Source organism: Coptis chinensis, chromosome 3, assembly GCF_015680905.1.
Source record: "Coptis chinensis isolate HL-2020 chromosome 3, ASM1568090v1, whole genome shotgun sequence".
Lineage (NCBI taxonomy): Eukaryota > Viridiplantae > Streptophyta > Magnoliopsida > Ranunculales > Ranunculaceae > Coptis > Coptis chinensis.
Window position 1 is genome coordinate 84,058,056 of NC_141458.1, and position 13,971 is coordinate 84,072,026.

General features: G+C 36.6%; 1 protein-coding gene across 1 annotated transcript; it reads left to right on the plus strand.

Annotated features, from left to right (window-relative positions):
- The first annotated feature begins 835 nt into the window (after positions 1-835).
- LOC147511187 (indole-3-pyruvate monooxygenase YUCCA6-like) lies at positions 836-3,934 on the plus strand. The gene is made up of 4 exons (XM_086602954.1): positions 836-1,964; positions 2,641-2,889; positions 2,980-3,102; positions 3,233-3,934. The coding sequence occupies exons 1-4, from the start codon at positions 1,275-1,277 to the stop codon at positions 3,452-3,454; spliced, it is 1,284 nt and encodes a 427-aa protein (XP_086459080.1). The 5' UTR covers positions 836-1,274; the 3' UTR covers positions 3,455-3,934.
- Positions 3,935-13,971: the final 10,037 nt, after the last annotated feature.

Below are 13,971 nucleotides of genomic sequence, written 5' to 3' on the forward strand. Positions count from 1 at the left end.
CCAAAGAGACGTACTATACTATTAAGAGTGACAATGCTAATAAATCAGTCGGCATCACGAATACAGTGTGTAAATTTACATACATGCAATGTAGAGCTATAGCCACCTAGGACTCCAGGAGCCTAAGCCACATAGGAATTCCAACATTTGACTGGACAACACTTAATGATTTTCGGCTTACATACCTTGTGGTCTCATCAAGTCACCGCTTTTTAGAATTATATAGGGCAGACGACACTTAACTGGCTTCCGTGTTATATCAGCGTGTAAGTAGTGTGGAGACTTACGCTAACGCTAGTTTACACCTAGGACAGAGTTTGATCGGAATTGGCATGCAGACTTCGCGTTTGGGTGGTTTGGTGGTTTGTAAAAGCATTAAAGAACCCTTGAGTGAAATTGACAATAGTTAAATTCGATGAACCTATGTAAATTGGCATAGTTACCAACCTATGTAACTATCAAGTACAGCACCCAATACGATCTGGTCTATAGACCAGATCCGGAATTTTTTTCTATTTGGATAGAATTTGGATGAAAATGAAACATGTTTAGTGGAAAGAGTATGGATCTAATATGAAACATATATATAGCTAGTTATCACATTAGAATCTTAACGAACATAACAACTAGCTAGTTATCCAAAAGTTGATCCATTCTTGATTCATACCCTAAAATTTAGGATTTACTTAAATTAGTTCAAATCAACAAATCTAATGTGTTTACCACGTTGATTATATAAAATAAAACCTTTTGAGGGGATGAGGCGAGTCAATCGGATACTATAGTTAGCTGGTAGTAGTTATTTCTAGTGTCAAAGATAATTGTTACTAGATTTACTGCTTAGTACTACTATATATAATACATACACATCATGCTTCTCACTTAACACTCTTTCTTTGATCTTCTCTCAAATAGTTTAGTTTTAGTGCCGAGGCTCCCGCTTTCTTTTGCTTACTCTTTCAGTTTTGGATGTTTGAAAACTCTGCAGATTCTAAAATCTTTCACTCAGATAGATAAGATTCAATTTCCTGAAATAGTGGACTTCCTAATCTTTCTCTAGATAAGGGAGTTTTATCATAAATATCAGCCTAATCTCTCTCACTTCATTCTAACTGTGGAAAAGAAGTTTGGGGGTTGCGTTCATGTGCTCTACTTTCATTCTAAAAGTGATTTTGCTACTTAAGGTTGTTGGGTTTTTTCTCTTTTCTGCTCTGAATCAAGAAAAAGCTACCTAGCTACCAGTGGTGGTTATTTTAGTTAACTTTTGTTGCTATATGTTCATGGACTACTTGAAAGAAATTGAAGGAAAACAAGTTAATGATCCATTCGCTACGAAGATGATCAAGATGATAAGGTCTGTGTGGGTGCCTGGTCCAATTATCGTTGGTGCTGGACCATCTGGTCTTGCTGCTGCAGCCTGTCTTAAAGAAAGAGGTGTTCCAAGTATGATTATTGAAAGGGCTAATTGTATAGCATCTTTGTGGCAACTAAAGACTTATGATCGGCTTAGCCTACATCTCCCAAAGCAATTCTGTGAACTACCACTTATGCCATTTTCTGAAAGTTTCCCTACTTACCCGACTAAACAGCAATTTGTGGCCTATTTAGAGACTTATGCTAAGCAATTCGATATAAAGCCACAGTTCAATGAGACAGTAATGAGTGCTGAGTATGATCAAAGTGTTGGGTTTTGGAGAATAAGGACTAAGGGATTGAAGGAGGAGACTGAGTACATTTGTCGATGGTTAATTGTCGCAACTGGAGAGAATGCTGAACCAATTTTACCGAAGATTGAAGGATCAAGTGAGTTTGTAGGACCTATTGTTCACACGTGTTCTTATAAAAGTGGCGAAGTTTTCCGTAGGAAGCGAGTATTGGTGGTAGGATGTGGGAATTCAGGAATGGAAGTTTGTCTAGATCTCTGCAACCATAATGCTAGCCCTTCTCTTGTGGTCAGAGATACAGTAAGTATACTTGAACCAATGTCTTCTCATTTTTTCCGTCTCTCAGAAAAACATAACATACTAGCATTTTTCATTTTGTTCAATATATAGAGCACATATCATATAAATCATTTTTATAACTCCATCTCGATCAATCTCTGTAAAAAAAAATTTAGAAATGAAAATAATAACGGTTTCAATCATGGTTTATTAAGTTTTCTGCTTATTGTTTTACAAATGTGCAGCGTCTCTCTTTTTCTTTGTGTGTTTGTGTGTTTTTTATATGATTTATCTGAATGGGGGTGTCTCGTTTTTTGCAAATTCCACCAAAACTCATACATAGTTCTGCATTTCTCCGTACAACATAAAGAGTTTCTGAATGACACCATATTCCGTAATTGGTGTATAAGTGACTTCAAGTTCCAATGGTTTATACATTACAAGTTATGTGAAATCTATGTTCTTTCACTTTCTTGGAGGTCACCAGCATGCGCAGAACTAAAGATCTTAATTCATCAATTCTGTTTGTCTGTTTTCTATTAAAAATTTCCCTGTAAAGAACCACACGCAGACTAAAAAATAAAAATGTATGGACTCCTGGCCTAGAAAGAAGCCCCTACATAAGGGTGGGGGCTCACCCATGATCCCATCTTTAGTCCATCTTTTTGAGCTTTTTGGGGTCCTTTTTTGGATGCAGGTGCACGTCTTACCACGAGAGATGCTGGGCAGATCAACTTTTGGGCTGTCCATGTTGCTGCTCAAATGGCTTCCCATACGGCTTGTCGATCAATTCTTGCTCCTCATATCTCGAGTCTTGCTCGGGGACACAACCTATCTCGGACTCACTAGGCCTAGTGTTGGTCCACTGGAGCTCAAAAACATATCGGGCAAGACACCTGTATTGGATGTCGGCACACTAGCTAAGATCAGATCAGGGGACATCAAGGTTTGTATTGAACTATCAAGTTGTAGTTATTACCTTAAGTATCCAAAATCTTGTATTGGATTTAGATTGTAATTAATCTTCATAGTGCAGGTGTGCCCTGGCCTAAAGCAATTTACACGTAATTCAGCAGAGTTTGAAGATGGGACTGTAGGGGTGTTCGATGCTGTCATCTTGGCAACTGGTTACAAAAGTAATGTCCCCTCGTGGTTAAAGGTATCCTATTATTTTCCTTCAACTTAATTTATCAATTTCATATAACTATACAAAATAAATTTTCACCAGCAATATGGAAAAACCATATTTGTTGGACTTAAGAACTTACAAGCAATTCAACTATGATCAGGAAAGAGAGTTTTTCTCCGAAAAAGATGGGCTACCTCGAAGGCCATTCCCCAACGGTTGGAAGGGCGGGTGTGGGCTATACTCGGTGGGGTTCACTAAGCGTGGGCTACTTGGCACGTCAATGGACGCCAGGAATATCTCAGAAGACATCGAGCGCAGCTGGAAAGCTGAAGCCAAGCATCTTACCGACCTATATAGCCACCACCACAGTCATCATGAGTAAGTAAGAGCAAGATAGAGACATAATATGCGTATCTATTTGGACATTATGGAGCCAAAGCGGAATTTTTGGCTGCTCCTCCAACTGAGGAAAAGAGAACATAGAGAAATCAGTTTTCAAATACCATTACTTTCAATTGTGAATATTTGTTATGGGAGGGAAAGGATGGAAGGGACCTCAAGCATCGATCTGTACATCTTGTACATTGCCATTTTCTCTAATCAAGGGGAAGATACAGAGATAGAAGAGAAAACAATAGGGTTTTGGTTTTTGAAGTGCAGGTGAGTTTTAGATATGTTGATCGATTTTGAGTATGTTAACCTATATTTTCAATTCGTTTTTGAGAAGAGAGAAGAAAAGATGTGGTCTGTATTAATATTTCTTGAGTGAGTTGTGTAATTCAAAGACTAACCATGCTTCTTGTATTTAGTACTACAGTTTTCTTGGTGCAATAATATGGTGAATTGGTGATGTCTTTAACAACCAGTTTTCATAATAAAAAAAAAAAATAGACAGTTCATAGAAATTGACATGATCATCATGTGGGCATCACTTGGTTCTTTTTATCATCAAGAAAGAAAAATCGGAAAAGAAAAGAGATAGAAGCAATATACAAACTCATTGAAGAACCATATGAGTGGTCCTTACATATATAAATTAAAAGGACCTCACTGAGTTCCCCATAAGCCAAGTCTGAACTCACTGGCCTTTCACACTGTAACAACTATAGGAGTTGTTCATATAGCTCAACGCCTCATCAATGTAGTACATTAAGCTTATATGTAACAGAGAGGACCATATTATAGAAAAACCTACTACAATTTGAAACCTACAGCTGATGGGGCATCATCGAATTTAAGGAAGAGTGCAATGTACATTAGTGTTGTAAGTTGTAACTACAGTCTACAAACACTAGTTCGTATTTGTTCCACATATTTGCGTATATGTGCTTCACAAACATGAATTTTGACATGATAGCTTAAACAGATTACAGCATTTACTAACTCGATCTTCTGTGGTAGAATATAAAACGTGCTAAATTTGAGTTAAGGAATTCGAGAACATACCCTACATTTCTTGTGTGATTAATTCACAGAGGTGGGCTAATCAGGTTAGGGGTGTTTGCTTTTTAAGCTGTGCTGAACGCTGAAGCTCAGCATTCAGCGGCAGAATTGGTGCTGAATCTTGAAGGCTCAAAAGTGGTGCTGAATCCTGTTGTCAACTGAAAATTAAAAAGAAACTAATAGCTACCTAGATGTTCTAAAGTCACCAGGTGAATAAGTGTATAACCATGCATCCACTTAAAACAAACAAAAGGTATCATTAGTTAGCAAATCCATGCATGCAATCTGCCTCATGTTCCCACGGAAATATGGTATATATAGTCAAGTATAACTTATTGATAGATGACGATCATCGGAATGAGCCGTTAGAGTTAATTGCTGAAAATGCATATAATTCTGCTCCGTTGAAGTCACAAAACAAGCCATCAAAGAATGGTCAGTATGATGCTAAAATATAATGGCCAAGAGGCAGTCTCAAAAGAACAGTCGTCCTCCCAATCGTCCTTGAATTTTAGCTTTTATGCTTTAGATTTTTTTTATTTTTTTTAATGGTAACGAGTTTTACAAATGATTAAGATAGGCGTGTAACATGTTGCGTTGCAAGTCCTTTTTGAATGTCAAATCCTATCATTCTAAATATAAACGCGTTAGAACTAACTGTCATTATGTTACTGTCCATAACTTTCTGCAACCTCTTAAAGAGCTCATCAAACTGTTGTGCCAAGAAACCCGAAAGTATTGAAATTGAACGGAATGAAACAATGCTGGTTAGCCCTATAAACATCTTTGTATTTCTCAATCTTTCTTGCTGCTGCTCTATTAGCTGTTTATCCCACTTCAAATACTCCATTCCCAAACCCTACCAATAGAGATGCTCCAGTTATATCAACACACGCATGGTTGACTAACTGTAGATCAATAATCCGTAGGCCGTAGTGTCGATCTACCTTCATTCATATCAGCGAGAAAATTGACAAGGGTCTCTTTCTTCACTTGTACTCAAGCCTTCCAAAATACATCATATAAAATATTTTTGATATGATCATACCGATATTTGAAACCTGAAAAATATCGATAATGTGCTACATGCTCACCGAAAGCATCCAGTCTACTCTGGGACGTGATTATGCTTTTCTTTTTCTTTTTTGTCTCTTCTTTTATAGTTTGTAAGTTCATTTTCATTTATTTAATAAAATGGCCCGGGGTTTTCAGCCCCTAAGCCAGCCTTCAAAACGCAGCCATGACGTAAATCGCTACTTTAATTTGGAAATCAAAGTTTGACTGCTAAGTAATACTCACGTAACTCAACTGAAGCAGCGAAATTTGCATCATGCCATCATTCCCTAATAAAACTAATAAAAGAAGCAGCGAAATTTGCATCATGCCATCATTCCCTAATAAAACTAATAAAAAGAACTACCTTAAAAAATGGATGGATTTGAATACCTGGTAGAGGTACTCGTACAATACTACAATTAAGGAGTCAGTTGGGATTGAAGATTGTGTATGATGGGAATCATTCCGACCGGATTGTCTTCGGTTTGCTTATTACACACCCAGCGAATCTTTCTTTGGCTGTAGAGTAAAGTCACACTCCTAATAAGAGAGAGACGCCATCCTAGGTGTTATTTAGTATGAGAGAGAGTGGTCCATCAAATCGTGTGCCCTCTTTGAAAACTTATTTAGGACGTGCAAAATGAGTATTGCAGGACCCATCAGATCTCAAAATGACATTCACGGGGACAATTGCCTAAGAATGAATTAATAATAGTGAAAAGCCTAAAGGGAGGGAGCACTGTGAAGGGAAAGTCCAACGCATCGTGCAATTTTTTCATGCCACATAAATGCCAAATAAGCACCTATATTTTTGTGGACGACCCACAATGAAAATGGGATCTAGGGGTGCCACTTTTTTTTTTTTTTTTTTTCTGAAAACCCAATTTTTTATAATCCTGATATGATATTTTTTCAAATTTGGCAATGATATTTGTATTCCGATATCTGATTATTCCGAAAAATAATTAGATCGGAGTTGGATGTGTTTTCAAAGCGATCCAATCCGATTTCCGATTAATTTATGAATTTTTAACATATATCAGTCTATTCATATGGTTACTAAATTAAAACTACATATAGTTTACAAACTAAATAAAACCCCTAGAAAAGTAGTACATGTCTAATTTTCTCTCATATTTATATTTATTGAATTAATGCATTAACATGAAGAAAAAACTTACTGAATGAACGTGTTAAAAGGTCTAAATTGTTTACTGAATTAATACATTTTAAAGTTATTGCTAAATGAATATATTAATTGGATAAAAAATGGTTATCCTAAAAGAGAATCCAATTATATAATTCAAATTCCCGATTTACTTCGGTATTTTGCGGATTCTTAAATTTCCAAAAATTTTCCGATTTTCCAAACTTTCCGAATCAGGATCTCACATGGTCTTTTATGATGTTTATACAATTCACGGTCACAAATATCCTGCAATTCCTTGTTAATTATGCTAGACATTGCCAATAATTCGCAAAATGACATTCACAGGGCCAATTGCCTAAGAATGAATTAATAATAGTGAAAAGCCTAAAGGGAGGGAGCACTCTGAAGGGCAAGTCCAACGCATCGTGCAATTTTTGCATGCCACATAAATGCCAAATAAGCACCTATATTTTTGTGGACCACCCACAATGAAAATGGGATCCAGGGGTGGCACTTTTTTCCGAAAACTCAATTTTTCGAATCCTGATCCGATATTTTTCCAAATTTAGCAATGATATTTGTATTCCGATATCCAATTTTTCCGAAAAATAATTGGATTGGAATTGGATGTGTTTTCAAAGCGATCCAATCCGATTTCCGATTAATTTCTGAATTTGTAACATATATCAGTCTATTTCATATAATTACTAAATTAAAACTACAGATAGTTTACAAACCAAATAAATCCCCTAGAAAAGTAGTACATGTCTAATTTTCTCTCATATTTCTATTTACTGAATTAATGCATTAACATGAAGAAAAAATTTGCTGAATGAACGTGTTAAAAGGTCTAAGTTGTTTACTGAATTAATACATTTTAAAGTTATTGCTAAATGAATATATTAATTGGATAAAAAATGGTTATCCTAAAAGAGAATCCGATTATATAATTCAAATTTCCGATTTACTTATGTATTTTGCGGATTCTTAAATTTTTGAAAATTTTCCAATTTTCCAATTTTCCAAACTTTCCGAATTTGGAAAAAAAATTATCATCTGAAAAATAATTAGATCGGATTTGGAAAACATATTGTCATCCGAAAAAATTGAATTTTTTTTCCGAAAACCCTTTATCCGATCCCAAGTCATCCCTAATTGGACCCTCCCAAAAAAAAAAAAAAAAAAACATACAAGCACAACATGCTAAAATAGCATGCAAAATGGATGCCAAAATACACCTTTTTGCATTCATATCATGTTGCTTCAAGCGAATTTATTAGCAAGCAATTTTCATTTTAACGCATGTTTTTTTTTTTTGAAACACAATGTAAATTCCATCTTATTGGATGAATTGAGCCAACTTTTTATGTATAAAATTAACTTTGTAGCTAGTGATAAAAAAAACCTAAAACTTATTTCTATGGGTAGATCATATTCAGTATACATGTTGCATAACATTTTCATACCGTAGTTCTATGATTGAACCGATTACTTACAGTTTGATCGAAATCAAAGAATTTAAAGTGAAATGAGTTTTTTGGCATAGAACTAGCCAGTTAAAAAATAAACCGGTACAAGGATCCAGTGTGATTTGGCAGTTCAAGAAACTAGTTCTAAAACCATGTATATACATACTTATATGGTATTGTTGGTATGTAGAAGTACGTGGGTTGGACTAATTTGGACTTTCCAAATTAGAGTTTGGAAACAAGTTGAAATTGGAAACGTCACCCACACAGTGTGTTGGTATTGGAAACGAGTGAAAATAACTTGTAAGAACAAATAACCCGGATTTGAAAGAAATATTTTCCAATTTTGCCCTTTCTATCGTTTTGATAAGAACAATGATTGTTCATACTTTATGTTGTTGTGAATAATGACTGTTCATACCCAAATAGGTGAACATACTTCATATATACACTATGTTGATGTATTAACAATAATTATTCATATCTCATGTTGAGGTATAAACAATGATTGTTTATACTCCAAATATATATGAACAATGGTTGTTCCTACTTCAATATGTGTTCTAACTGATTATACATACATTACATTGAGGTATGAACTTATGAACAATGATTGTTCATACCCCAAATAGGTATGAACATAGTACAAAATATCCCGATATATCGCGATATTTGGGGATATCTATCCATATTTCAGAAAAAAATATATAAATATCACGATATGTTTAGAGATATATACGACTGCAAATATCAGTGATATTTCGATAATATTTGCGATATTTGTAATATTTGGGGATATTTTGCGATATTTGGAGATATTTGGTGATATTTTGTATATATAACAATTTTATTTAATATTTACCATTATATTTCAAATAAATATAAATAATGTATCATGATATATCAAGAAATATCCACAATATCAACGATATTTGTCGATATTTTGGATATATCCATGATATTTGCATGTGAAACAATGTCAAATATCCCCAAAGAGGGGGATATATCTACGATACATATCCAGAAATTGAATATCGATAAATACCCATATCCTGATATTTTGTACTATGGGTATGAACAATGATTGTTCATATGAACAGTGATTGTGATTGTTCATAACTCATGTGAATGTATGAACAGTGATTGTGATTGTTCATAACTCATGTGAATGTATGAACAATGATTATTCATACTCTAATAGGTGCTCCTACTGACCATACATTATGTTGAGGTATGAATAATGATTGTTCATACCCCAAATAGATATGAACAATGAGTGTTCATATGAATAGTGACTGACCATACGTTATGTTTAGGTTTGAACAGTGATTGTTCATACCCCAAATAGGTATGAACAATAAGTGTTTCTATGAATAGTGATTGTTTATACTCATGTACAGGTTCATACCCCAAATAGGTATGAACAATGAGTGTTCATACGAACAATGGTTGTTCATACTCCAATAGGAGTGAATAATGATTGTTCATACTTCTTACCTAAGCAGTTAATATCGGATTAAATCACCGATTAATCGCTTCTCGTTGTTAGAGCTGTGGTAGCCCGATTCATGACCTATAAGGTTACATGTCATGTGGCTCGGATGCAGTGATGAAAAAATAAGTTGACAGGGAGTAGGAGATCCAATCCGTAGAGCTCTAATGTGACCCGGATGCAGTGAAATAATAAGTTGACAGGGAGTAGAAGATCCAATCTGCGGAACCCTAATGATACTTGGTGCACAGAGCGACATGTAGGGAAGAGAGAGACCGTGAGATGAAGGGATAATCAAGGGACAAGAGAAAAGAGGGAGAGATATAAAAAGAAAGGGGAGGAGGAGGAAAAAAAAGGAAAAAAAGAACTCATTAAAGGGTAATAAGATTAGAAAGTGTAAAATTAAGTTCACACATTTGGCGCCATCTGTGGGGAATGAGTTAAACATAGAATATGGCCATAGTAGTTAAAAGAGGAGTAGGGACACCTAGGAAGGTGGCAGTTCACGAAGTTGAGGAAGAAACGTCGAGTGATGAGATAGGAGGACAAGGAGAGGAGGAAGTTGCCAACCTAGCGGCGAACGCAACTAGTCTCCTCCAAGAAGAAATAGGTAGGCTAATAAATGAGAGAGAGAGAGAGAGAGAGAGAGAGAGAGAGAGAGAGAGAGAGAGAGAGAGAGAGAGAGAGAGAGAGAGAGAGAGAGAGAGAGAGAGAGAGAGAGAGAGAGAGAGAGAGAGCATGCAGGATAAAACGGAGGCGGAAGGCCCAGTGGGTAGTAAAGAAGAGGGCGAGAGTGAGGAAGCTCTTCCTGAACCGGGGGTAAATAGAGGAGGAGGAATCACAATGGAATTAGTCCAAGCTAGATCGAAAAGGACAGGGAAATGAATCGTGCATCCGAAAAAGGAAACCAAGGTGCGGCAAGGAAGGTGGTGGTGAGTCTCAACAAAAACCCGCTTGTTGATTCGGTATAGAACTCATAACTACCCAAAAGATTCACTCAGCCGAGATTCGAAAGGTACGATGGAATAGGAGACCCTGTTGACCACCTACACCACTTCAAGAAGCAGATGCCATTATGGCAAGATAATAGGTATGATGGGCTACGCTGCATGATGTTCCCCGCCAGATTGAAGGGGGAGCTTCGGACAGGTATTATAGATTGGCACTGCAAAGCATACACAAGTTCGATGAGCTAGAATAAGCTTTTGTGGATCACTTCATTCATCAGAAGAGAAGAGTAGTGGACATTGCGACACTCTTTAATGTCAAGCAGAGGTTCGCATAGACGATTAGGAAGTTTCTTTGTAGATTCAAGGAAGAAACCTTGAAAGTGGAGAATCTCGATGAACATACCATGGTCATAGCTTTCCAACATGGGCTGCTACCAGGAACCATAGTCCATAAATCCGTATCCAAGATTGAAGTAACTACCTTGCACGCCCTGTACCCAAACGTTTAAAGATACATAAGATATGATGACATCATGCAGAGAGATACGAAAGAGCAGAAAAAGACGGGGAAATCCATGCAGGCCGTAGACAAGGGGGAAAGAAAAGATACGGTAATTAAGGACTGCGGAAAGAGAAAGAGGATCCTACAGGGGAGAGATACATAAATAAGAAAGGAGCAGAGATTGAGTCAGGAGGGACACTAGATAGAGGAAACCATACCACGAAATATAGCAAACACCTCTTAACAGGTCGTTGGATGAAATATTGTCGCTGATAAAAGGGCAGTAGTACTATGAAGGATGACGAAGCACTCTCACAGAGACGGCAGGAAAACCGTTTTGCACTTACCATTAGATCAGGAATCACGCAACCAATGAATATTATGCCTTGAAGTGGTTGGTACATAGAATGATAGAAAAATGGATGCTTTGGGAATTTTTCACAGAGGTTCATCAGGTCGAAAGAGAGCCAACACCGGCAAGAATCTTATGAACAATCAACCTCATTTTCAGTGGAGAAACATTGGGAAGGAATGTACACAGGGACAATATGAGGAGGACGGCAAGCCTACAACAAATCAATGAGGTTGTGAATACTTCGTGGCCCATTGCGGGAGCCACCTTGGGAGAAGGAAGAATAGTGTTCACCCCAAAGGATCTGGAGGCGGTGATTTCACCTCATGAGGATGCATTGGTGATCACGATAGTGGTAGGAAATTACATGGTAAAGAGGGTACTGATAGATTGTGGGAGCTCAATCAACTTATTGTTCAAGGGGGTGATGGAAGAAATGAGCATCGAAAGGGAACAGATGAGGTCACCGCAGACAAACCTGTTCGGGTTCAACAGTGGCATGACATAGCCTATGGGGGAACTGATATTACCAGTAACCGCAGGCCCAGTAATGGTATTTACTTGCTTCATGATAGTGGATACCAACTCACAATACAATGTAATCCTAGGAAGAAGATGGATCCATGAGATGAAGGCAGTCCCGTCCACATACTACTAGGTGATCCGGTTCCCTATTGACGGGGGAATGTATGAAATAAGGGGTGACCAGGTCACAACACAGAATATCCACCAGATGACGGTCAAAAGGATGGCCCGCTGGCAAGGGAAGGATATAACAGAGGATGGGAGTATTCTAACATAACAATTACAGATCGGGTTCGCAAATAAAGATATGCCGATAGAATTCAAAATGATGGATGAGATCGAGACAGTGAATATAGGACTAGTGGATGAAAAGAAGTTTATAGCGGTGGGAATGAGTTTGTCGGAAGAATGGAAGGGCAACCTGGTGAAATGTTTAACAAAAAACAATGACGTGTTTGCTTGGTTGATAGAGGACATCTCAGGGTTGGACATGCCACATACTACACATGAGGGGCATAAGGCTGCAGTATGCGGAAGGGATTCAAGAGGAAGTAAAAATATTGAAGGAAGTTATAATAATCCGCGAGTGCAAATTTACAGAGTGGTTATTGATAAAATGGTTTAACTTAAATGTGAGGACAATGTTTCTACATGCTAAAGTCATTCTAATCAATCATAATAATAATATCTCTAAACATGTTGATATAAAGAGGAGTAATCATTTTTGATCCACTCTTGTTTACACGTACTTGTAAACAAATCTAGAATAAACTACTATTAACTAATAATGAGAGTAATATGAGATGATAAAAAGAGTAAATTTAATATGCTAAAATAGTGATTTAAAGATGAGAGAAAGATATAGGGAAGGTTAATCTACCACGCGATTCGATTGGCTATTAGTTTAGTCATCGAATCGCTTTTCTTGATCCCTAACAAACACCAAGTTATCTCTAATCATGGGTTTACTAGAATGAGAGTTTAGATCCCCCACAAATCTTTTTGATAGTGGCTATAAACTCTAGTTCATCGTTATAAGTTCTATCACTAGAAACTCACAACGAAGAACTTGAAGCTCTTAAACTAACAACTATACTACTTAGCTATTATTCTCGCGTGGCTTCATAAACCCCCTCTAATGGAGGTTTTATCCTTGTGTCATCGGATTAATTAAACTAAAATAATAAAGTAAAGACACAAAAGTAGAGAAGAATTAAATATAACTAAAGCTTTTATTGAAATGTTCTAATGGAGGCTACAAACTAAAACTAATTCTAAACTAAACTAAACTAAACTAAACTTAACCCTCTTTATATAATAAAGGATTAAGGTTACATTTTCGTGCATAGGCCTGGAGGCTAGACTTTGGGCCTCTAATGTGAGCCCAAAGTCCATTAGGTTAAGTCTAAAAGGGCTAATTCTACTAAAATATACTTAAGTGCCTTTTTTGTCCACTTTTACAGCTTTGATTGGGGCAAAGCCGGCTCCATTGGAAAGCTTATTCCAAGCCGGTCGTTTTAACAGAAAGTAGGCTTGATTATGAGGTCTAAGTCCAAAGATACGCTCTTTTGAAGTTTTGATGGTTTTTGTCATTTTTCTACTCGAATTGACTTTGACATCCCAGCTTTGACTAGGCTTGAAAAAAGTTTTTTTTTCTTGATTCTTGGGCTTTAAATATAGAACTCTTCTAGAAATCATCTTGACTCGTTTCCATGGAAAATGGCATCTTGAAGCATATAAACAATTTCAAAACCTAAAATACACAAAAACACATAAACATTACTAACTCTTATTTATTATAAACACAATTGGCCTAAGTAGAGTACTATTAAGGAGTTTAAACTACACTTTTGGGTGCTTATCAGTTATCGAATATCGTCACAGTTCTAAAGAAAAATAGGAGGTGAGAATGTACGTCAACTTCACGGATGTAAAGAAAAAGTGCCCAAAGGATAGATAT